The 24,583-nt window shown below is 41.8% G+C and overlaps 2 protein-coding genes across 3 annotated transcripts in view; both read left to right on the top strand.

Annotated features, from left to right (window-relative positions):
- The first annotated feature begins 6,150 nt into the window (after positions 1-6,150).
- On the top strand, positions 6,151-15,653 carry BCL10 (B-cell CLL/lymphoma 10). Its single transcript, XM_010860321.1, has 3 exons — positions 6,151-6,470; positions 12,070-12,358; positions 14,289-15,653. Exons 1-3 carry the CDS (start codon positions 6,414-6,416, stop codon positions 14,633-14,635), a joined length of 693 nt encoding a protein of 230 aa, XP_010858623.1. The 5' UTR covers positions 6,151-6,413; the 3' UTR covers positions 14,636-15,653.
- A 5,756-nt stretch (positions 15,654-21,409) lies between these two features.
- Positions 21,410-24,583, top strand: part of LOC105003269 (chromosome unknown open reading frame, human C1orf52) — an 8,214-nt gene continuing 5,040 nt past the window's right edge. Inside the window, exons 1-2 of one of the 2 annotated variants that reach the window (XM_010860319.1) lie at positions 21,410-22,141; positions 22,774-22,972. In XM_010860319.1, coding sequence (XP_010858621.1) covers positions 21,866-22,141; positions 22,774-22,972 — 475 coding nt within the window. In that variant the 5' untranslated portion in view covers positions 21,410-21,865. The remainder of the gene's footprint in view (positions 22,142-22,773; positions 22,973-24,583) is intronic. The other variant, XR_827088.1, reaches the window with a different exon arrangement.

The following is a 24,583-nucleotide window of genomic DNA, read 5'->3' as shown; positions in this document are numbered from 1 at the left end:
GTTATATAGCAACCTAGACAGCATATTAAAAAGCAGAGACATAACTTTGCCAACAAAGGTCTGTCTAGTCAACGCTATGGTTTTTCCAGTGGTCATGTATGGATGTGAGAGTTGGACTATAAAGAAAGCTGAGCATCACAGAACTGATGCTTTTGAACTGTGGTGTTAGAGAAGACTCTTGAGAGTCCCTTGGAATGCAAGGAGATCCAACCAGTCCATCCTAAAGGAAACCAGTCCTGAATATTCATTGGAAGGACGGATGCTGAAGCTGAAACTCCAATACTTTGGCCACCTGATGTGAAGAACTGACTCATTTGAAAAGACCGTGATGCTGAGAAAGATTGAAGGCAGGAGGAGAAGGGGACAACAGAGGATGAGATGGTTGGATGGTATTACCGACTCAATGGACATGAGTTGGGTAAACTCCAGGAGTTGGTGATGGACAGGGAGGCGTGGTGTGCTGCGGTTCATGGGGTCGCAAAGAGTCAGACACGACTGAGCAGCTCAACTGAACTGAACTGATAGCTAGTAATTGAGAACACTGGCCTTGTTATCAGATAGAGCTGAGTTGTAATCCTGATTCTGCTACTTGTTAGAGGAATGGCCTTGGGCAAAACATTTTCTAAGCCTCAGAGTCCTCACCTATAAATTGAGGGTAATAAAGCCTACCTGGAAGGACTGTCATAGAGATTAAATTGCAACAGCAGCCATATGTAAAATAGATAGCCAATGGGAATTTGCTGTATGGCTCAGGAAACTCAAACAGGGGCTCTATATCAACCTAGAGGGGTTGGATGGGGAGGGAGGTGGGAGGGAAGTTCAAAAGGGATGGGATATGTGTATACCTATGGCTGATTCATGTTGAGGTTTGACAGAAAACAACAAAAGTCTGTAAAGCAATTATGCTTCAAGAAAAAAATTAATTAATTAAAAAAATTATAACAGCAGAAGTGGTGTGCTTGGCTCAGAATGGGTATGAAATAAATTGCTAGTAATTGGTTCTTCCCAGGCAATTGTATTCCTAGGAGATCTAGTCCTTTTCTCAAGATCTCCCTGCTGGTATACGGGACGTTGCCTCCCCTCAACTAGATCCAAGGCAGCCTATCCCATAAACCTGCAGGCCTCTAGTACCAAACGCCTGTCCTTATCCTCAAAACCAACCTGTCTTCTAGGGGGAAGGCAGAGCGAATGATCCCTTTTCTCTGATTTCCTCATCAGCCCCGACAATATCTCCGTCTTGGGATGCACTTGTAACTGTCTTCAGAGGATCTGCTCAGGCCCATGCTCCCCACTCCATACCATCCTGGTTCTTCCTTCCTAGGCTGCAAGCCACTCCTGGGGGCAGGACCACCTGTAATCTTCCCAAAGTCCCTGTGCTAAGACATCTAAACTCTCCCACATATCGCCTTGCCATTCAGACCAGGAGTGTCTGGCTCAGAAGTGCCACTTTTCTCCTCCAATGATTTCCAGGAAATTTATAATACAGATTACTTGAAATAGAATTCGAGTCACTGTGAAATAGAATTCACGGCACCTGGTATCTGGCAGGAAGTGTTGGAATAAATCATTAAACAGCAGTTAAAGCTTCACCGGCCCAGTTTAAATGCATCTCTTTCATGTTGTCTTTTCAGTGATAAATGGTCTCCTCTTCCCTCCCTCTGCCTTCTTATAACAGCTATGTTTATGGAATGCTTATTGATTGTTCCCAGGTCATACAGCTAACAACTGGCAAATTTAGAATTCAGCTGTACAGAGTTGAATGGCGTCTCCTCCAGCATTCAATGGAAACTCAGAATGTGACCTTATTTGGAAAGTGTCTTTCCAGATGTAACCAAATTAAGATAATTTCATCCTGGGTTAGAGTGGGCCCTAAACCCAATGATTAGTGTCCTTTAAAAAAAGGACATTTAGAAACAGACATAGGTAGAAAATAGGGAAGGCCATGTCAAGACGGAGGCAGAGACTGAAGTCATGCGCCAGAGCCAAGAAAGGCCAAGGATTGCCACAGCAGCCACCAGACACTAGGGAGAGGTACAAAGTTAATCTTCCCTAGGGCCTTCAGAGGGAGCTGTGATGGCTCTACCAGTTTTGGGTTTCTAACCTCTAACTGCAAGAGAATACATTTCTGTTGTTTTATACCCCATGTACGGTAATTTATCAAGGCAGCCCTAAGAAACTAATACCCTAAGTCCATCAGACGCCAAACATCTTCATTTTTAACCACTCTGATATACTGTCTTATGTTTGTCATTCCCTGACTGTATCCTTCATAGTCCATTTATCAGATGCCTTGTATTTCATAAAAAGAGGCAGATGGTGAGTCTAGAGGTCAAGGTGAGGATGGAGGGGGTGGGGAAAAGGTAGAAGTATTGCAGAGTCGAGAATAGGCAGGGTGATTTTCTTGAATCTGTGCCCTATCCTCATTATGTCTCTTCCTGTAATAGAGCAGAGAAAGGGGAAGTAATTTGCTTATGAAAGAAGGATGATGCACTTGAATGCAAGCAGGCACGGGAATTGCAAGGCCTGATGTGAACTAGCTCTGTGACCAGGCACATGACATTCAGATGTGGCTGCTCTGACATAGACTATGTGACTTGGGAACATTGCGATATGGCCTTAAAAACAAAATATCAACCTTTTGGCTTCCTCATTCAGGCCCACCCAATCCCTTATCCTCATTTTATGACTTCCATTCTGACAACATTTTAGCTGAATAAACGAAAAAGGGAATAAATAAGGAAGAAGGCTGGAGGTGTCAGAAGTGAAATGGTAGTCAACAACAAGGAAAGAGTCAGATGCATAGTAAGGGTCATAAAGAAGGCTCAAGAATCAGCAACTAATCAAATATTAGTCTGCCACTAATATTTGGCAATAAAAAAACATAACAGAAGCAAATGCACTGAAATATCCTACTTGTTAAATCTTGGTAATGAATGTAGGGTGTTTGTAATGCTATTGTTTATAATTTGGTGTGTTTGAAGTATTTTGTTTAAAAAAGAACAAAAGAACAGCAACCTCAGATTTCCATGGTGGTTCAGTGGTTAAGAATCCACTTGTCGAGGCAGGGGACATGAGTTCGATCCCTGGTCCCGGAAGATTCCACATACCACAGGGCAACTAAGTCTGTATTCCAAAAGTACTGAAGCCCATGCTCCACTGCACTAAGAAGCCCGAGCACAACTAGAGGATAGCCACTGCTCACCACAGCTAGAGAAAGCCCATGCGCAGCAACAAAGACCCAGTCAAAAAAAAAAAAAAGCCCACAGCCAAAAATCCTAAATAAATAAATAAATCTTAAAAGAACAGCAACCTCATAATGATAATACCCTATGAAAATGTGTGTAGCAAATCAGCCTCGTTCAAATCCCTTTGCTTTGATAGGTTCTGAGTCCCCTCTTTCATCAGCAGAGCAGTTATGGTTTATTGCCATACACGGATGGACCAATCCCTTGGAGAGGACCTGTGGAAATATGCATGAAAAGACAGAAAATAGTCATTTCACTAGGCTCTGTACTCCTGCTCCTGAGAACTTATGCAAAAGAAATGATAATTCAAATGAAAAAAGGCCTGGGGAATATGTGGATAAAAAATTTAGGGACAAATTTGTTATAATAATGAAAAATTAAGAATAACTTGAGGACCTGCATACAGATTTCTCAAGAGGCAGGTCAGGTGGTCTCGTATTCCCACCTCTTTCAGAATTTTCCACAGTTTATTATGATCCACACAGTCAAAGGCTTTGGCATAGCCAATAAAGCAGAAATAGATGTTTTTCTGGAACTCTCTTGCTTTTTCCATGATCCAGCGTATGTTGGCAATTTGATCTCTGGTTCCTCTGCCTTTTCTAAAACCAGCTTGAACATCTAGAAGTTCACGGTTCATGTATTGTTCACGTATTAGGACTCCCCTGGCCGCTCAGACAGTAAAAGTGCCTGCCTATAATGTGGGAGACCCAGGTTCAATCCCTGGGTTGGGAAGATCCCCTGCAGAAGGAAATGGCAACCCGCTCCAGTACTCTTGCCTGGAAAATCCCATGGATGGAGGAGGCTGGTAGGCTACAGTCCAAGGGGTCGCAAAGAGTCGGACACGACTGAGCGACTTCACTCACTTGAGGTCACCATGGGGAAGAACTTACCACTGCTCCCAGCCTGGTGACACCACTCTTATCTTTGCTGGGATCACTCTGGTAGCTTCCAGCTGATCTCTCTGCATCCACCCTATACATCTATTATTTATTCTCTACTCAGCCACCAGAGTGATTCTTTGAAAAGGAAATGAAATCACTTCCCCGCTTCAAAATGTTCTCACCACCTTTGCTGCTACCAGCGCCATTCAGAACCACCATCTTCCGGGCCAGATGATGGTGATAGCTCCCTATCTGGTCTCCCCTCTCCCATCTTCCTGTCCCTCAAGGCAACAGTGAAAGTGTTCCTTTTTCAAATTGTAAATCGGATCATATCACTCCTCTGTGCAGAACCCTCCAGTGGCTTCCCGTCTGACTCAGAGTATGCCCATATGACTCAGAGAAAAGTCAAAGTAAACTTTTACAGTGGTACACAAGGACCTTATCCCCTCCCCGGTCACACTGGATCCTCTTCATCGACTGTTTCCTCTTCTCATTGTATTCTTTCTCCATATGTCTACATGGCTCATTCCCTCAATTCCTTGAAGTAGCAATTCCAATCTCCCTTTCTCAGTAAGGTCTTCATTAACCAGCCGATTTAAAATTTTACTGCTCTAGACACCCTCATCCTATTGCCCTGTCTTACATTTTCTCTTAGCATTCATTATCTTCTAACATAATAAATAATTTACACAATGTTTTTCAAACATCTGTCTGCCTTGCACCAAACAAACATACACTAGAATTTAAACTCCAGGAGGAAAGGAATTGTTATCTATTTCGTTCACAGCTGTTTCCCCAGCACCTAGAGCAATCAGTCTTTGGCACATAGCTAACATTCAGTAAATGTTTGAGAAATGAAAGAACAAATGGTTTAGTAAATTGGATTATATCAAGCAGATGGAAGATTAAGCAATCAGAAAAAATACTATGTATCAATATGGAAAAAGATGTGACATAATGTTAATGTTAAAAATAGAACCCCTGTGTTGTGATCAAATATAGCTTGGCGTGGTTTTGGCAATGTTATTCTTTTCTGATTCCTTTCCTTCCTCTTCCCTTAATTGTTGGGCTTCAAAGTTTGTTTTTGGTCCTCTTATCATTTTTACCTACCCTCTAGCTTCAAGTACCATCTACTTTATTTCTAGTTTACTTAGCATGTTGTCCAAACAACCCTCTTGTGTGCAGGACTCTGTTTTGAGCTTTTCATCCACCCAGATTTTTACTGGGTATATACACCTCTGTCAGTAGCTGGAATACCATTCTGAGAATAGTGATTTGTTCATCAGGCTCCCCAGTATAACGGCAGAATGGTTACAGAATAAGATACCTACAACATATTAGTAAGGACTCAATACATGTTTTAGTAGTGTAAGATAATGATAAATTGGGTGTGTGCTGTGTGCCCAATACCTGTTAGAATCTTACAGATACCACGTCATTTAATTTTCACAGAGGCCCTGTGAAAGGTATGAAGTAGACAAATCTTCATTATACGGATGAATAAATGAGGAAACAGGTTGATAATAAAGTGACCAAAAAGATTGCAGACGTTAAATTAAGTGTTAAAGTGTTGGGACTGTAGGCGGTTTTTCTCTTTCATAAATTTAATACTGTTGATAGGCTGTGTACACGCGTCTCGTGTATGTGTACGCACGCATGTCAGTGTCTGACAAATAGTTTTAAAACGAGTGAGCAAGCAGCAACAGAAAATCGTTGGATAGGGTCTGGGAAAAGGGGAGGAACCATAAAGTACAGACAAGCAGAGACCCGACTCCACCTGTGAACTGTCTACGCAGGCGGCGACCGCAGGAAGGCAGAGCAGCTACGCACCCCACCCACGGAAACGATTCCCTTCGGGGAGGCCACCCGACTGCCACACGCTGACGCTCAGGAGGCTGGGGGGGGAGCCACTCCTGAAAGGCTCCGGCAGGGGGCGGGGACAAGGGTGTCCCGCAGGCTGGCTCTGATTGGCTGCTGTAGAGACTGGGCGGGCTCTCCCGGTGGCCCCCCGAGGGGCGGTGCCTGCTCCTGGGCCTCCCGGAGAGAGAAGGATCCGGGGCTCCGGTCTCCGCTTTTGGACAAGGAGGTCTGTTGCGCCCTCGGCTCTGCCGGAGGCGCCACAGTTTGACTTACTAGTCCATCGGTCCTCGACGGGGCAGCCCTCTCCTTCCCGACCCTCTCCGCCTCCCTTCTGCCCCTTCATTCGAAGGCCGAAGCCCGCAGCCTGGGCGGGGCGGCGCAGCCGGAGCTCCTGGACCCGGAAGAAGCGCCATCTCCCGCCTCCGCCATGGAGCCCACCGCGCCGTCCCTCACCGAGGAGGACCTGACTGAAGTGAAGAAGGACGTGAGTAGCACAACCCTGCCCAGGTGCCGTCGCGGGCTAGGGGCGGGCGGGGGCTGGCTGCAGTACTGCGGGCGAGGAAAGCGGAAACTCGGAAAGCGTCGTAGTCCGAGTCGGAATTGGAGGAGGAGTCCGGGGTCTGAGAAGCGGAACGTCCAAGAACCGCAGGACCGCGACGAGCCTTGCACGCGAGGAACCTTGGTGGAAGTGACCTGCCCCCCGCTGACCTGTTAATCCACGTTTTAAATCAATAAAAGCAGGGCTTGGGTTTCTGAAACCTTGTTTAGTGGAGCGTTTCTTCACAGTCAGCTTCTTGCCCACTCTTCACTCATCCCCTGATGATTTCACCCCAGATGCGCTTTGGAGTGGCGTTGCTAGGGATTGACGACTCAAGTTCATCCTTGAGTCAGACTGCCTTGGCTGCTGGCTCGACCTGGAGCAAAAGCTGGACCAGATAAAGCATCCCAAGCAGCGGAGCAAATACGTGAAACTTTTGCAAAAGGGGTTGGGGGAAGCTCGACAGCTGAAAGCACTACCTGGAATTCCCCTACTAAGGAAACACCCACGTATTTAAATTGAAGGAGTGGGGTGGGGGTGGGGGGAGAATACAAGAAGTCGAGAATTAATGTACAGGTAAACGTTGGAGATACTCGGTAGCTAAATTATGCTCTTCTCCTTGGATGCTGAAGTGCACAGAGCTTAGTATTTATTCGTAGAGAATGACTTTATTGAGGTCTGACCTGTTTCTCTTTTCCTTTGCTTTTAGTAACTTGTTTTGCCACATGAGACTTCTCAGAGAACCATCAAAACACATTGTATTCAAATTAAAAACAACAAGAACATGAACTGTGTTCTGGCTTACCACTGCAGTACTTACACAAAATCATCTTTGTGAACTAGACAGAACAACAGCGTTTTAAATGTTTGCTTTTCCCTCACCTGTAAGGTTTATTGTGCTGTACTCATAATTACAGTGAGTAATTACAGAATTACTGTGAGCAATTCTGATAATGAATTAGCAGAAGGAAACTGGTTATGACTGGGACGTGTGCCTTAGTTTCCTCCTTCAACAGATAGTTGTGGAGCACTTATTTTATGGAAAGTACTGTTCTTAGGCCTGGGAAGATACAAAAAAAAAAGTCACCCCTGCTTTATATTCTAGTTAAGACTGGGATATTGATAACTACTAAAGAACAAAAGAATGTTGTGTTATTCAAGATTTGTGCCAGTAAAAACATGAACTTCAAGAGCTACGCCTGCTGTGTCACACAGTTGACAATGTTCCCAACAACCTCTAAGGCAGGTCATTGTCTTTCCCATTTTATAGTTGATAAGACAGGTAGTGAGAGGTTCAAATGAAAAGATAGAAAACATGTACATAAAAAACCTATACATAGAAAACCTGTACAGATGTGAAGGGAGGCTTCCAGGCCTTTATTTTTTCCCATCTGTTCATTGATACTTTCCATCTCCATGACTTCAATTTACAGCTGTATCGGAAATTCATAACCTTGGGGAATCATGAACAGGTTTCAGGACATCTGTGAAAAATAGTATGGGCACATTTTTTTCTTAGAAATTTTGTTCATGATATTTTCAAAGTGGTTTGTGACCTTTGCTTAAAATTATCATTCACATATTTGGACTTACTTCCTTCTCATCTCTAAGTGCTTATTTCTAAATATCTACTGGAAATACACTTTTATATCCTTCAGACTCCTCACTTTGTCTAAAATTGAATTTTTTATCATCCCTCCCCCAAAGCCAGTTGCTGTTTCTACTATATTCTCTGTCTTGGTGACTAGTGTACAGTTCTCCTTCTGTATCCATGGAGGATTGACTGCTGATACCAAATTCATGGATACCTAAGTCCCTTTTATAAAATGGTGTAATATTTGCATGTAACATACATCTGCCCATATACTCTGAATCATCTCTAGATTACTTATAATACCTAGTATAATGTAAATGCTATGTAAACAGTTGACCCACACAGCAAATTCAAGTTTTGCTTTTTGAAACTTCTGGAAATTTTTTTTTTCCCAAATATTTTTGATACATTCTTGGTTGAATCCGAGGGTGCAGAATCTGCAGATATAGAGGACTTATCCACGTGGAAACTCCCATTTCTTTCTTTTTTTTTCAGGCTACCACTTCTTTACTGTATCACTTCTCCCTGTGTATCTCATCTAGTTGTTTCTCTCATCTTTGAATTTAGTTCAGTTTCATAAATATGGACTACACACTATTGTGAGGCTGATACTGCCATTGATTCTAACAGTTTAAAAATTAAAAACGAAGAAAAATTCTAGTTTGAGAATAGCTCAGCTTCTTGGGGCAGGAGAAAACATGTAAAATGATAATTGCGAATCACAAAATAATGATGAATTTTACATTCATCCGAAATATTATCTACTCGGCACTCTGCTAAGTGTAGGATATACAGAGTTGAACAAAATGTACCTGGTTCTTGCTTGCTTTTAACATGTGAGTTCTTAGGGTTGAAAACAAATGTATAATTTCAAATTATGGTAAGTACTGTGAAGGAGAGGAACAGGTGCTGAGACAATAACAGGATAAGAGGAGAAATTACTTGAGATAGGATGTTCAGGGAAGGTTATATTTAAACTGATTCCTGAAGGATATGACAGAACTGGGGAAGAACATTCTAGACAGAATAGAATTTGCAGTGGATCTAATGCAGGCAAGCTGTTGAGTGCCTTGAGGTGAAGTTAGGATGGTAGGCTAGGGCCAGATTATAAAGGGTCTTATAGATGGTAGTAAAGTGGAATTTTCTTCCCAAGTGTAATAGAGACTTATTGAAGAATTTCCTCTGCCAAATGTATGGGTTGGGGTGAGCAAAAGTGAGAAGAGGGCAACTAGTGAGGAGATTCTTGGACTTTATAGAGGTGAGAGATGATGGTGATTTGGATCAGGGTACAGATAGTGGATATGGATGGAATAGGAGAATTCCAGACATTTTTTTAAATAGTAGTGATAAGACTTGGTGATGATTTGAATGTATGCGCTGAGGAAGATGAATATCAGCAAGATTTGGTGGGTGGGTGATCGAATGTGTCAGGTGGGTGGAAACAGAAAAGTCAAGGATGGGTTGAAGGTTTATAGCTTGTTGAATAGATGGTGGTACTCCCAAGTGAGTTTACAGTGTCAGAGGAAAAGGATAGAAGATAAATTTGGTTTTGGAATGTTGAAGTTCAAGTACCATTGGGATGTCTAGGGAGAAAGTCTGCATCACATAGCGAAATTTAGGGATCAACAACATGGTAGAAATGAAACATGAGGTTTTCCAAGAAGTTCATCTTTTAAATCTGTTTTTCTCTCTCCTCATCCTGTCAGCTGAAATTCATGCACTCAGCATAATATATGTAAGATACGGCAGCAGTCGTCTAACTAGTCCCCTTTGACCCCAATTTTTGCTTCCCCCAGCCCTCTGTAAAACTTTTCTTATGGCTTCTTGTTTATAAGCCTTTGATGAGGTTTTGGCTACAGGGAAATATAATTTCCCCTACTACATACCTTTCATGCCTCTTGCTCAGGTGTGGCCTCTGTAAATTTCCCAGGTCCTAGAGGCAGAATAAGTTGCCTCTTCTATGCTGCTCCACTACTTGACCTATATCTTTTTTTTTTTTTTCTGGGTCATATTCCATTATCTCACAATTACTAACTTGAGTTAATAATGTATTCTTCAACTGGACTATGTGCCCTTCGCATGCAGAATTTAAGTCTTGTTCATCTTTGCATATCCACTGTCAGCACTTGGCATATTAGGCATTTAGATATGTGAAATGTGTCTTGTGCGAATAAATAAATGTGGGAATTTAGTGGACGGAGAACTCTAGGAACCCCTTCACCTGAGCTACTTTTCTGCCACCATATACTGGAGTAAAGATTTTCCATTGCCTTTAGTTCATCTTGGTCAGTGCGAATCAAATTAGTCATCATTGGCATCATCACTAACATTTACTTATCACTTACATGTACCAAGCACTTTTCCAAGTACTTTACATATGTTAATATTACATATCTCATTACACTCAGATGAGGAAACTGAGGTCCAAAGGAGTTAAGTTACCCAAGATCGCATATCTAGTAAATGAAGGAGCTATGTAATACAGCTGCTCACATCAAATTATTAATACCATTTATGGATACCCAGATCGATTTTTGGCTAATTAAGCCTCACTAGGCACTTGTCATGGAGAAGGAAATGGCAACCCACTCCAGTGTTCTTGCCTGGAGAATCCCAGGGACGGGGGAGCCTGGTGGGCTGCCGCCTATGGGGTCGCACAGAGTCGGCCACGACTGAATCGACTTAGCAGCAGCAGCAGCAGGCACTTGTCAGGTGTGCATGCGTGCTAAGTTGCTTTAGTCTTTTCTGACTCTTTGAGACCCTATGGACTGTAGCCCTCCAGGCTCCTCTGTCCATGGGATTCTCCAGGCAAGAATACTGGACTGAGTTGCCATGCCCTCCTCCAGGAGATATTCCCAAACCCGGGGATCAAACCCGTGTCTCTTAGGTCTGCATTGGCAGGCGAGTTCTTTACCACAAGTGCCACCTGGGAAGCCCTTGTCAGGTGTAGGCCTGTTTATGTGATTTCTTTTTCTTTATTTCTTTAGTTTTTTTTTTTCAACATCCACTGTTTCTTTCCTCCCATACCTTTCTACCTCCCAAGACTGAGTTAGATTATCATCTTGCCAACTGACTCCAAAGACAGACACATTATGTTCCCCTTTAGTTTAGGCTCTTTTTCTTTCTCTCTCTCTCTTTTGGGGTTTTACTCTAGAAAGATGCAAAGTTAATAACAAGAAAGTTATAAACCACGAGCCCTCTCCCTAAGTTATCCTCTCTGGCCCTGACTAATCATAGATTCCTTACTAAATGGAAACGAAAATGTCCAGTAACCTCTGCTCTCATCTTTACCTCTGAAGGCCCTCAGCATACCTCTCATTTCCACAGACCCAAGATCCCTAAAAGAGACTGGCCCCCTCCTCACAGTAGTTTGATCTTGGCTTATAGTTGTGGAGATGAGATCAGAGCGGGACGGAAGCAGTGAGGAATATCTATTCGGAGACCACCTATCTCTTTCCTCCTTCATATTTTTTTTAGTGTATATAATTTTTTATTTATTTATTTTTGTGCTGGGTCTTCATTGTTGCACAGGCTTTTTTCATGTTGCCCCAGGTGGGGGCTACTCTGTAGTTGTGGTGCACAGACTTCTCATTGTGGTAGCTTCTCTTGTTAGGGAGCGTGGGCTCTGGAGTTGCAGCACATGGCTCAGCAGTTGTGGCTCCCAGGCTCTGGAGCACAGGCTCAAGAGTTGTGATGCACGGGCTTAGTTGCTTCACAGATTGTGGAATCCTCCCGGACCAGGGATCAAACCTGTGTCTCCTGTATTAACAGGCAGATTCTTTACCACTGAGCCACCAGGGAAACCCTGCTCACTCATCTTAATAGCAGGCCTTTAGTAGGGCTGAGCTTCCTGACTTCAGGATGTTTTCTCTTACCAGTCAGATTCCTAACTTACCATCAGTTGCCTGTATGACTTAGGTGTTACATTAAGCCATATTTTATTTCTTTCAGGCTTTAGAAAATTTGCGTGTATACCTGTGTGAAAAAATCATAGCTGAGAGACACTTTGATCATCTACGAGCAAAAAAAATACTCAGTAGAGAAGACACTGAAGAAATTTCTTGCCGAACGTCAAGTAGGAAAAGGGCTGGAAAACTGTTAGACTACTTACAAGAAAACCCCAAAGGACTGGATACCCTGGTCGAATCTATTCGACGAGAAAAAACACAGAACTTCCTAATACAGAAGATTACAGATGAAGTGCTGAAACTTAGGAATATAAAACTAGAGCATCTGAAAGGTAAGATATCTTAGGTATCCAAGAGTTCATTTAAATGTAACAATGCTTTTGTAAGTAGAATGCAGAACAAAAAACCCAGAAATGACCATTTTTGCTTTTATTTAAAAAGTTCAAAAAAAAAAAAAGTTCAAGCTTCAGCATTACATTTGATTTGCATTTTTTTAACCTTATTTGAGTTCATTACATTGGAAAAGTGAAGTATCGCTCAGTGTTCTGTATTTCTGTTCATTAACACTACATTTCGGAGAATGCAATGGCAACCCACTCCAGTGTTCTTGCCTGGAGAATCCCAGGGATGGGGCAGCCTGATGGGCTGCCGTCTATGGGGTCGCACAGAGTCGGACACGACTGAAGCGACTTAGCAGCAGCAGCAGCAGCAACCCTATATTTATAGAAAACAATTTCATAATGAAATCGCAGTATTTCATAGAAACACAGGAGTTTGTTTCTAAAGTTAATAGAATGCAAGATCAATCTGTTAAAAAGTAACCCCTGAAAATGCAGATCATAAATAAAGAACAGTGTATAGGTAAAGCATTTTACCTTTGATAAATTCTGGTGGTTTTTATTCTACCAGTTGATCATACAATAAAATAGTTGGCCTATGTTGGTAAGAATCATGTTGTATAAATTATATGTGACTTTAAACACTAGAATCACACTCAGTCTGGCGAGATGAGAGAGGCATGAAACTGATATTGATTAAGGGAGGAGCAAACTTACCCCTTGTTTCACCCTCACCCTGGAGCACACACTCACTGATTGGAATGCTATATAGAATTGTCTGCACAATTCAAATTCCCCTCTCCCCCAAGTCCCCCATTTTTTCCCCCGTCTCTCTCTACATAGCACTTAAGATAAATGTGAGTGTGATAACAGCTCTATTCCAGCTCTTTTAAGCACTAGGGAAACAGAAACAAGTAATTTAACTTTACCTTACAGAACTCAGTCTATAAGTCTGAGGCTGGAACACATGTGAAGTTTCCCCTTGAAACATATTTAAGAAAATAGTTTCTCTTCCATGGGACAGAAATGCTGACTGTATTGTGAGGTTGAAAAACTAATGGAAAAAAAATGACATACAGATGTGCTTTACAGACTTTGCAGGTGTTATACAAAATCTGTCAACTCAGAAACTTTTCTGTGCCTGTACACAGTTGGGTTGAATATTTGCTAAGCCTAACAGAAAGATAAATGCATTTGTATTTATTTCCACCATGAGGCTAATTGTTGACTATATCCTTTGGATATGACAGAATTTTTTGTTCAGAACAACCACTGCTCTTTAAGTAAAATGGTAGGTTGAGAATCAGAACATTTTTTGTGTGATGTGAAGACGAGACTTGGGTTCTAGGTGTCACCTTAGCATGAAGTAATCCTGGAGTGTTGGGCATGACTTCAATGTTCTGGGCCTCAGTCTTCTAGTGTCTCTCACAGTGAGAGGCTATCCCGGATGCCCTCCAGAATCCCTTCCACTTCTAATACTCCATGATTCAGGAATTGAAAGTACTTAACTTATAGAATTTTAGGATATATCCAGTTTTAACTTTATTTTTATTGGGTAAAGTTTTGTGTGTGTGTATACTAGAATGCCTAAAAATATTTTTTAGTTGTAAAAGCTATTTCTTATTCTATGAATAATTTTAGGAGCTACTTTATTTTTTCAGGTCCTTCAATGGTTAAGTATAAGTACAGAAATTAAATGTGAATTTTAGCATGTTATTTAGCTTCCTTGAGATTATTCACTTGTCTCAAAAATGTAAATAGCAGTATACTTCAGGATTGTCAGGAGCAGATAAAATGTGAAATGGATTATGACAATTTATAAACTGCTGTTTAAAATTTGTATAATCTTTAAAAAGTTCCAAGATGGGTGTGGATTCACATTTCCTAGTTACTTCTTATTTATATCTGAATAATTGTATTGTAGGACTGAAATGTAGCAGCTGTGAGCCTTTTCCTGATGGAGCCACAAATAACCTCTCTAGATCAAATTCGGATGAGAGTAATTTCTCTGAGAAACTGAGAGCATCCACCATCATGTATCACCCAGAAGGAGAATCCAGCACGGCCCCCTTTTTTTCTACCGATTCTTCTCTGAATTTGCCTGTTCTAGAAGTAGGCAGAACTGAAAATCCCACCTTCTCTTCAACTACACTTCCGAGACCTGGGGACCCTGGGGCTCCTCCTTTGCCTCCAGAGCTGCAATTAGAAGAAGAAGGAAACTCTAGTGAGATGTTTCTTCCCTTACGATCACGTGCTGTTTTGCGGCAATGACAGTTTACTGCCTTTTACTTTTTTTTAATGATGACAAAAAATATTGGAAAGGATATGAATCATAAAATTGCTACAATGACTTACTAATATTCATACATGTTTTATAAAATGCAACATAAACATAACTTTGTAAATAGAATTTTCTAGAATAAAAGAAGCATATTTTTAGAGAGCTAAAGTAAGTGTTGATCATATTCAATGTTGATCATGTACTTTTCAGTATTTTCAAATTTCAAAAGTTTGAGATTTAGTGTTTTCACTCTCTTCATGTGTTAAGACTAACTTTAATAGACAACATTTCTCTATTTGAGAATAGAATGTTAGACTGAATGTTTCTTCCTTGTGAGTTTGCGCTAATAAGTTTCATAGTCTAATAGTCCTTTCCAACCATTCAGCAGTACATTTTCAGAATTAAGCTGTTTCCATTTGGTAATAAAGCCTATCACTACTGGGAAAACTGCCAGCAGACAGAAAAAAATCTTTTCCCCACTTAGTTGGCTTCCAGACACTTACAAAGTCCCCTTTTGATTCAGAGGGATAGCTAATGGAGTTTGAGCCAGCTAAGGTATCAATTTGCCAAAATACATGTCTTACTAATTTTACTAATAAATACTACTTCCTTAAAATTGTGACATTCTTTGCTTTATCATTTTTATTCCTAAAGAAAAATCTTGGCATAAACTTCAGTTATTACATATAATTTGATGAGATTTTTTAAAATACTTTTTTCTGTATTTTTTGTTCCCTTTTAATGAGGACCACTGTACAATTGAAATAATTAGGACAAAATGGTTTTTGTGTGTGTATATTACATTCTATTTTTAATACTATTTGGAACAAGCAGGTCATTTGTTCTATGACAAAGTATGACTTATTTTATAAATTTATAAATCTGCTTTCATTGTTTTCATTAAATTATAATTATCTATTTCCAGATACCTGTCTCATATATATTTCCATTACTTGGAAAAAGCAGAGATGGAAATATGCTATTGAAAATAAACATTTTTAAGTTGTAGTGCTGTATTTTGGAAGTTTCAATTTTTTCAATACGAAATACCTAGAACTATTTTTATATGTACCAATTTTTATAGGAAATATTACTTCAAGTTGTGAGATGAAGTTCATTTCTGAATGGACTGATGAAGTTATCAATCATGAAGAAGACTGGCATATTGGCTTTTAAATTTTTTTAAAGACTGGGGGATTTTTATAGTATAAACATTTTCCAAGGATTTTAGAGAAACATGTTTCACCTCCAGGATAGCATAATAAGATATTGGCAGTTGAAAAAAAAAATAGTGACATTATGTTTGAAGAAATCTTTTTAAAAAGCAGAAGTAGGCTTTTCATTTATTAAAATAAAATTTGATACGCAGTTACTTTTTTTTTAAGTTTAAGATTTACTTGGAATCAAAGATCTTAATTTAGATATGCTGTAGCACCTATATTTATATTAATACTTTCTTTCAGACTGTTGACTAACTATGTAGGCAATAAAATTAAGGTTTTTGGGTTTTCAAATTTAGGCTTTTGGGTTTTCTGAATCCTATGAAGTCAGTTTTTTTCCTTTAAACACTGAAAACCAGCCGTTGCCAAAAATGTAAATTTGAATGGTAGTCTGACATGATAGAGTGCAACTGGTTATTGGGTTGATTAATGCAGCAATGAAAAAGTTCACAGATACATTATCACTTAATATAAAAAAATACACCTTTGAGTTCACTTTTTAAAATTATTTTAAAAATTGAGAATTTATTTTCTAGAGCAGTCCTAGGTTTATGGAAAACTTGAGCAGAAAGTAGAGTTCCCATATACCCACCCCGTCCCCTGTTTCCTATATTGTTATGTTCCGTCGCTAAGTCATGTCTGACTCTTTGAGACCCACACCAGGCTCCTCTGTCCTTCACTATCTCCTGGAGTTTCCTCACATTAATGCTCATTGAGTCAGTGATGATACCTAACCATCTCATCCTCTGCTGCCCCCTTCTCCTTTTGCCTTCAATCTTTTCCAGCATCAGGAATTTTTCCAGTGAATTCTCTCTTCACATGAGGTGGCCAAAGTATTGGAGCTTCAGCTTTATCATCAGTCCTTCCAGTGAATATTCAGGGTTGATTTCCTTTAGCTTTGACTGGTTTGATCTCCCTGCTATCCAAGGGACTCTTAATAAAAAGAGTCTTCTCCAGCACCACAATTTGAAAGCATCAATTCTTTGGTTCTCAGCTTTCTTTATGGCCCAAGTCTCATGTCTGTACATGACTACTGGGAAAACCCCAGCTTTGACTATACAGACCTTTGTAAGCAAAGTTATGTCTCTACTTTTTAATACACTCTCTAGGTTTGTCATAGCTTTCCTTTCAATATTAAAAATGTTTTAAAATATATATACTTAATAATTACATAAAATATTGTTTGATGAATCATATAGTAGTACAATCAATATTTAGTTATACAATGATTACTGGGAAAAAAATAGCTATAGCTAACCGAGGAGCAAATCGATCTTTAATTGTTAAATGTACTCTTAGGAGGGTTTTCTGAAAGGAGAGCTAAATTTAAGCACAATTTGTGAGTAATTTTAGCGCTGCTCCTAAAGTCCTCACTCTGAACTTGACATTGTACTTAATTATCAGACAGTTGTCCTATGGTGGTTCTCAAACTTTGCTGCCCATTTTAGAATCACCTAAAGAGCTTTTAAAGATCCCAGTGCCAGGCTACACCCCATTGCCAATTAAATGAGAATGTCAGAATGTTTGGATTGTGAAAGACAGTCATCAGAAGTTTGTCAAAATTTCTAGGTGATTCCAATGTGCAAGAATGTTTGGAAACCACAGTCTTACTGGGTGCCAAATACTGGTGGCTTGGTGTTTCCACATGTGTGTTACTGTTTTCAGTGCTAATACCAACCCTGCAAGGAAGGCTTTATTGTTACTTTTTTTTGAACAGAGAAACAATCTCTTTAGAATTGAAATCTAGGACTGTTTGACTTTAAGGTCAGTGTTCTTTCTATAACTCCATGCTCTTTTTAAAAAAATTTTTTTTCTATTTTTATTTGCTATTTTTTCACTGGAATATAATTGCTTTGCATAATTTTGTTAGTTTGTTAGTTTTTGCTGTAGCTCTCGTTATCATTTCTCAGATGGCAGGTAAAAGTGGAAACTGTATTTTTTCATTCATTAATTCAGTATTTATTGGTACCTATCATTCTAAGTACTGCACGTAACAGCAATAAACAAAACAGGCCAACTCTGTGTTCTCATAGAGAACTCGTATTCTAGTTGGAGGACGTAGAAAATAAAGAAGCAAACTCAGATAATTCTAGCTGCCCCAGATACAAAATAGGGCGTGTATGAGCTAAAAAGTAACTTGGGCCAGAGTATAACAGCATGAGGGAACTCCTCTCAAAGCAGGCAACATTTGAGCTGAGCCTAAATCATAAGAAGGAAGGGGCCAGCTGTGTGAAGTTCTAGAGAGAAGTTTAAGCAAACTGTGTGGATCACAATAAACTGGAAAATTCTGAAAGAGATGGGAATACCAGACCACCTGACCTGCCTCTTGAGAAACCTGTATGCACATCAGGAAGCAACAGTTAGAACTGGACATGGAACAGACTGGTTCCAAATAGGAAAAGGAGTACGTCAAGGCTGTATATTGTCACCCTGCTTATTTAACTTATATGCAGAGTACATCATGAGAAACACTGGGCTGGAAGAAGCACAAGCTGGAATCAAGATTGCCAGGAGAAATATCAATAACCTCAGGTATGCAGATGACACCACCCTTATGGCAGAAAGTGAAGAAGAACTAAAGAGCCTCCTGATCAAAGTGGAAGAAGAGAGTGAAAAAGTTGGCTTAAAGCTCAACATTGAGAAAGCTAAGATCATGGCATCTGGTCCCATCACTTCATGGGAAATAGATGGGGAAACTGGCTGACTTTATTTTTCTGGGCTTCAAGATTGCTGCAGATGGTGATTGCAGCCATGAAATTAAAAGACGCTTACTCCTTGGAAGGAAAGTTAGGACCAACCTAGACAGCATATTAAAAAGCAGAGACATTACTTTGTCAACAAAGGTCAAGGCTATGGTTTTTCCAGTGGTCATGTATGGATCTGAGAGTTGGACTATAAAGAAAACTGAGTGCTGAAGAATTGATGCTTTTGAACTGTGGTGTTGGAGAAGACTCTTGAGAGTCCCTTAGACTGCAAGGAGATCCAACCAGTCCCTCCTAAAGGAGATCAGTCCCGGGTGTTCCTTGGAAGGAGTGATGATGAAGCTGAAACTAATACTCTGGCCAGCTGATGTCAAGAGCTGACTCATTTGAAAAGACCCTGATGCTGGGAAAGATTGAGGGCAGGAAGAGAAGGGGACAACAGAGGATGAGATGGTTGGATGGCATCACCGACTCAGTGGACATGGGCTTGGGTGAAGTCCAGGAGTTGGTGATGGACAGGGAGGCATGGTGTGCTGCAGTTCATGGGGTCGCAGAGTCAGACACGGCTGAGCAACTGAACTGGACTGAACACTGAGTGCAGAAGGCCTGAGGCAAGAATAAGCTAGTGAGGACAGTACAGGCAGGATTGTAAGAGGGATGAGTAGGGAATTCAGAAGCCTGGATTGAAAAGTAAGATTTCACTATCAAGTAAGATAGTGAGGAGCAGATATGGAAGGATTTATAAACCATTGTGAGAAGTTTGAATTTTCTTCTTTCTTTTTACTATACTGAAATAAAAGGTGTATTAGAGACTAGTATAGGCTTCCCAGGTAGCTTACTTAACTGGTAAAGAATCTGCCTGCAATGCAGGAAACCCCTGTTCGATTCCTGGGTTGGGAAGTGAAGGAAAGTTACACGGCTCAAAATAGCCCGGAGTTAAAACTCTTCTCTGGGTCCTCCCCACCATCCTGTGCCAAATAAAGAACTCTCTCACCCGAAGGAAAAAAATGGACCTTAAGGCTGATTACACCCAGCTCCCAGCTGGTCCCAGCCTCTGGCCGATCTCCAGAATTCCTTGCCCCAGTCTTTTAAGAGATAACTACTCCGAACAACCTTGGAGAAGAACAGGCCCCCTTAAGACAGTAGATTTCCACATATATGCCTCTATATACACTTACTCTTTTCTTGGGTTAGTGCTGCAGCTCACTAATCTGACTGCTGCCCCTTCTCGCCTCATTAAAGGTGATCTGTACCTGTAAAGTGCAGGTCTCATTCTTTTTCTGAACCTCACCTTCTCTAACTCCCTTACCCTGCAGGAAGATCCCCTGGAGAAGGGATAGGCTACCCACTCCAGTATCCTTGGGTTTCCCTGGTGGCTCAGCTGGTAAAGAGTCCGCCTGCAATGTGGGAGCTTTGGGTTCGATCCCTGGGTTGGGAAGATGCCCTGAAGGAGGGCTTGGCAACCCACTCCAGTATTCTTGGGCTTCCTTTGTGGCTCAGCTAGTAAAGAATCTGCCTGCAATGCAGGAGACTTGGGTTCGATTCCTGGGTTGGGAAAGATCCCCTGGAGAACGTAAAGGCTACCCACTTCAGTATTCTGGAGTAGAGAATTCCATGGACTGTATAGTCCATGGGGTTGCAAAGAGTCGGACACTAAGCGTCTTTCACTTTTCACTTTTCTGGAGGGGCTGGAGGCTATGTCTGAATGACCAATCCCCAATAAAACCTCTGGAGACTCAGGCTCTGGTGAGGCTCCCCTGATGGCTCCATGCAGGTTGTCACATATCTTTGCTGCAGAAGTGAGCATTACATATCTTTGCTGCAGAAGTGAGCATTGTCTACAACCTCCACTGGGAGAAGACAACCAGAAACTCTGCATGTGGAAGGCTCCAGCATTCTATCCCCTACATCTCTTCCCTTGGTTAATTTTAATCTGTATTCTTTGGCTACAAAAACCATTGTATAGTTGCTAAATAATGTCTGACATAGGCATCCTTATGTGAGGTCTGTGAATGCATACCACTGATACCAACTTTACACTGATACCAACTTTATTGCCTTCATGTGTGTATCATTCTAAGTTCCCCAAAAGTCAAAGATTTCTAGTTTCCCTGGTGGCTAAGCAGGTGGTTATGTCATTTACTAAAAGGGAGGGACACAAATGTAGAAGCAAATTATATGGAAAAACAATTTACTGATCTTTAAGTGGGTGTTTGAGACCTGGCCTTAGGGAAAGTTTAAGAGATAAGTAGGGAGGTGTGGTTCAGAGCTTGCCTTGCAGAGACTGGATTTGGAGACCCGGCTGTTGAAGTCACAAGCATTCCAGCCCTGAGATTTCTTTGGAAAGAATGATGGTAAAGCTGAAACTCCAGTACTTTGGCCACCTCATGCGAAGAGTTGACTCATTGGAAAAGACTCTGATGCTGGGAGGGATTGGGGGCAGGAGGAGAAGGGGACGACAGAGGATGAGATGGCTGGATGGCATCACTGACTCGATGGACGTGAGTCTGAGTGAACTCCGGGAGATGGTGATGGACAGGGAGGCCTGGCGTGCTGTGATTCATGGGGTCGAAAAGAGTCGGACACGACTGAGCGACTGATCTGATCTGATCTGATCTGACTTGCAACTCTGTAACACCTGGTTAGTAGGTGTTGCTGAACGATGGTATAGTACGTTGGGAACCATCAACACTTAAGGGCCATACAGAGCAAAGCCAGCACGGAGGAGGCTGACAGTAAGAAGCCATAGCGTTTGGAGGATCCCTCGGAGTGGTGTGATGCAATACAAGAGAAGTTCCAACAAAGAAGGTTGTTCAGAGTGCGCTGGAATGAGGTGAAGCAGGAGAGAATTCTGCTTGACCACTTACCCACAGAAGTCTTCCATGACGACAGAGGGGACGAGTAATTTTATTTTGAAGAAGAGATGCTGTACAAACGGGAAGAAATCCCGGTCTCACTGGGCAAGGGCTTTAAGGTGGCAGTGAAAAGAAATTTTTTCAGCTCTTCTCTGCCTTTAATAAAGTCTTACTGTATTTGAAAGTTTGGTTGAGACTACCGTCTCAGGATCTGTCCCTTTTCAAGGCCTCCCATTAATGAGCATTAGAACTCCCTGTTTAGGGACGTGCGCGGCCAGCCTTCAGCCTCAGTCCCCAAAGCCGGGCGCAAAAACGCGACGCAACCGCCAGGGGGCGCAGACCTCGGGCCCGTCAGCGAGACTTGGGGCGGGGTCAGCTGCGGGGCGGGCCCTGGAGTGACTTCCGGTTTCCGGCGGAGCCGTGGGCGGACCGGTGCCGCAGTCATGGCAGCGGAAGAGAAGGATCCTCTGAGCTATTTCGCGGCATACGGCAGCAGCAGCTCAGGCTCCTCGGACGAGGAGGATAACAGCGAGCCGGAGGAAACAAGTCGTAAGGGTCAAGATACAGCGAAGTCTGCCGGCGGCTATGGGAACAAGGCGGAGAAGCGGCTGCCTGGACCAGACGAGCTGTTCCGGAGCGTGACTCGCCCGGCCTTTCTTTACAATCCGCTCAACAAACAGATAGACTGGGAGAGGCATGTCGTCAAAGCTCCAGAGGAGGTGAGGTCCCCGACCCCGTTTCTCGATCTTGGTCCCAGCCTCCGCCCCCTTCCTCCTGAGCCCCGTCTTGGGGACCAGCTGTCCGCCCCTCACACGCAGTCACGCCCTGCGGGATGCCGCACCACCCTCTCCCACTTCCAGCCCTGGGGAGCCCGGGCCCCTTTCCCCCAGCCTGGTGGGTGTCATACTGGACCCGCAGCCCCCACCCCCTTGTGAGGAGACCCAAACCTCCACACTCGGTGCCCTGACCCCGCGCGGCGAGGACTAACGGTGGTGACTCCCCCGCCCCCTGCTGCAGCTTCTCCCCGAGACCCCTTCCCTTTGACGCCGAAGTGCCTGCGGTGCTGCCTCCAAGACAGTGTCTGCTGCAGCCTCCTGAAGGGGTCAGCCTTGGCGTAGTATCTGAGACTGGATTCTTCTTTGGTAACTAAAAGTTATTAGCTTTATTCGTACAGGGAACCCTTTGGCTTTTCACTTAACAGTATTGTGATTTTGATGGAAAAATGTGTCTTTAAACCTTAAAAAAAAAAGTCAACCTGAATAGTAAGCGAACGGCAGGGAGTTGCATGTGCCCACATCGATTATAGAAACCTCGGTTCGTCACAGTGCTTCTTAATGTGTTTGCTTAACAGCCTCCAAAGGAATTCAAAATATGGAAGTCACACTATGTACCACCTCCGGAGACCTACTCTACAGAGAAGAAACCTCCCCCTCCAGAGCTGGATATGGCAATAAAATGGTCTAACATATATGAGGACAATGGTGATGATGCCCCACAGAATGCTAAGAAAGCTAGGCTTCTACCAGAAGGGGAAGAGACAGTGGAATCAGGTAAGGAATGTCAGATTCCAGTGGTAATACCTTTTGATCCCTGTGATGAATTTTAAAAGAACGAGATATTTAATGAATGAAATTTAAATCTATTGAGTTAAACTGATTATGATGGTCTTTGGATATCTTTTGCTCTGTTTTTGAGAAAGGTCATAAAATATTCAGGATTTAAAGTGAAATCTTTGATATCTCAACCAGCATTATATGTGATATATGATGTCTTATTGTTAGAGCAACGTGAGTTACTTCATAAACTCTTTGTTGTAATCACAGTTGTGAAGTGGTGAAGGTTTTACTTTATATCAAAGCAGTTGTGCTTTAGAGCTAAAATTAGTGTCACAAAATGAATTTCTTACCGTTAATACATAATGATTAAAAATAGTAGTAAGATAATGACTTAGTTGTCTTGCCTTAGTTCTAATATTGTAATTCCATCTCTTGCTTGGATTTTAAGTGTTAGGTAGTTAGAATAGGAAAAAGGAGTCATAAGTAATCTCAGTAATCTCTGCTTCCATACTTTTACCCACTCCACCTTCTGGCCTCACTTGCTTAAAACCCTTCACAGCAGCAGTCCTCTGTGATAGACTGCCTTTTTCTCTCCCTCATTTCACATGGCCCCCTTGTAGTAGTTTATGTGCTCAGTTGCATCCGACTCTTTGCAGCCCCATGCACTGTAGCCTGCCAGGCCCCTCTGTCTATGGCATTTTCCAGGCGAAAGTACTAGAGGGGGTTGCTCCTAAGATCTTAAAATTCAGCACTGAATAGACCAAGCTGTATAATGGTTCCATACCTTTAATGTTCCATACATGTTTCACCTTAGTCTGTGGTTAAATGTCTGTTCCTCTGTACCCTGTCTCACATGCATGTGCATGCTCAGTCACTCAGTCATGTTCCACTCTTTTTCATGTCCAACTCTTGGCAACCTTATGGACTGTAGCCTACCAGGCTGCTCTGTCCACGGGATTTCCCAGGCAGGAATCCTGGAGTGAGTTGCCATTCCCTTCTCCAGGGGATCTTCCTGACCCAGGGATTGAACCCACATATCCTGAGTCTCCTGCATTGCAGGTGGAGTCTTTACCCACTGAGCCACCTGGGCTTCCCATGGATGGCACTTACCACTTTTTTTATGTGCTGTTTGTTCATAAGTCTGTCTCCTTTATAAAAATGAGTTTCTTAAATACCAGGATCCAGGGGTTATTTATGTTTGTATTTCCATTTGTAGTACATTTTAAGTATTTAATGGATTATTGGACTAAATATTTTTGACTGTCATTTTTATGGAAGAGTGTGCCGTTTTCTTAAACAAATTTCTGATCTTCCCATAATACAAGTGCTACTTTACTTAGCTCCTTTATAACTGTAGAGAATTTTCTTGTGAGAGAAAGGGTAACAAACTGGTAGAAGGTCTTACTCCAGTTTTTGTTTGTTTGCGTTTTTTAAGGAATAGGATATTTATTCAGATCTAAAGTATCTTTTCACAAAATTAGTACTTGTCAATTCCAAATGGAAAAAAACAGTAACTTTATTTTGGAGTTACTTCATTGTAGAGAAGCCTGGAAGACACAATTTTAATCAAGTGATTGAACATCGTAAGTAATAGGACAAATCAAA

Source organism: Bison bison, unplaced genomic scaffold (assembly GCF_000754665.1).
Source record: "Bison bison bison isolate TAMUID 2011002044 unplaced genomic scaffold, Bison_UMD1.0 scf7180017864466, whole genome shotgun sequence".
NCBI lineage: Eukaryota > Metazoa > Chordata > Mammalia > Artiodactyla > Bovidae > Bison > Bison bison.
Note: the sequence above shows the minus strand (reverse complement) of the source record. Positions and strands in the feature narration are given on the sequence as shown.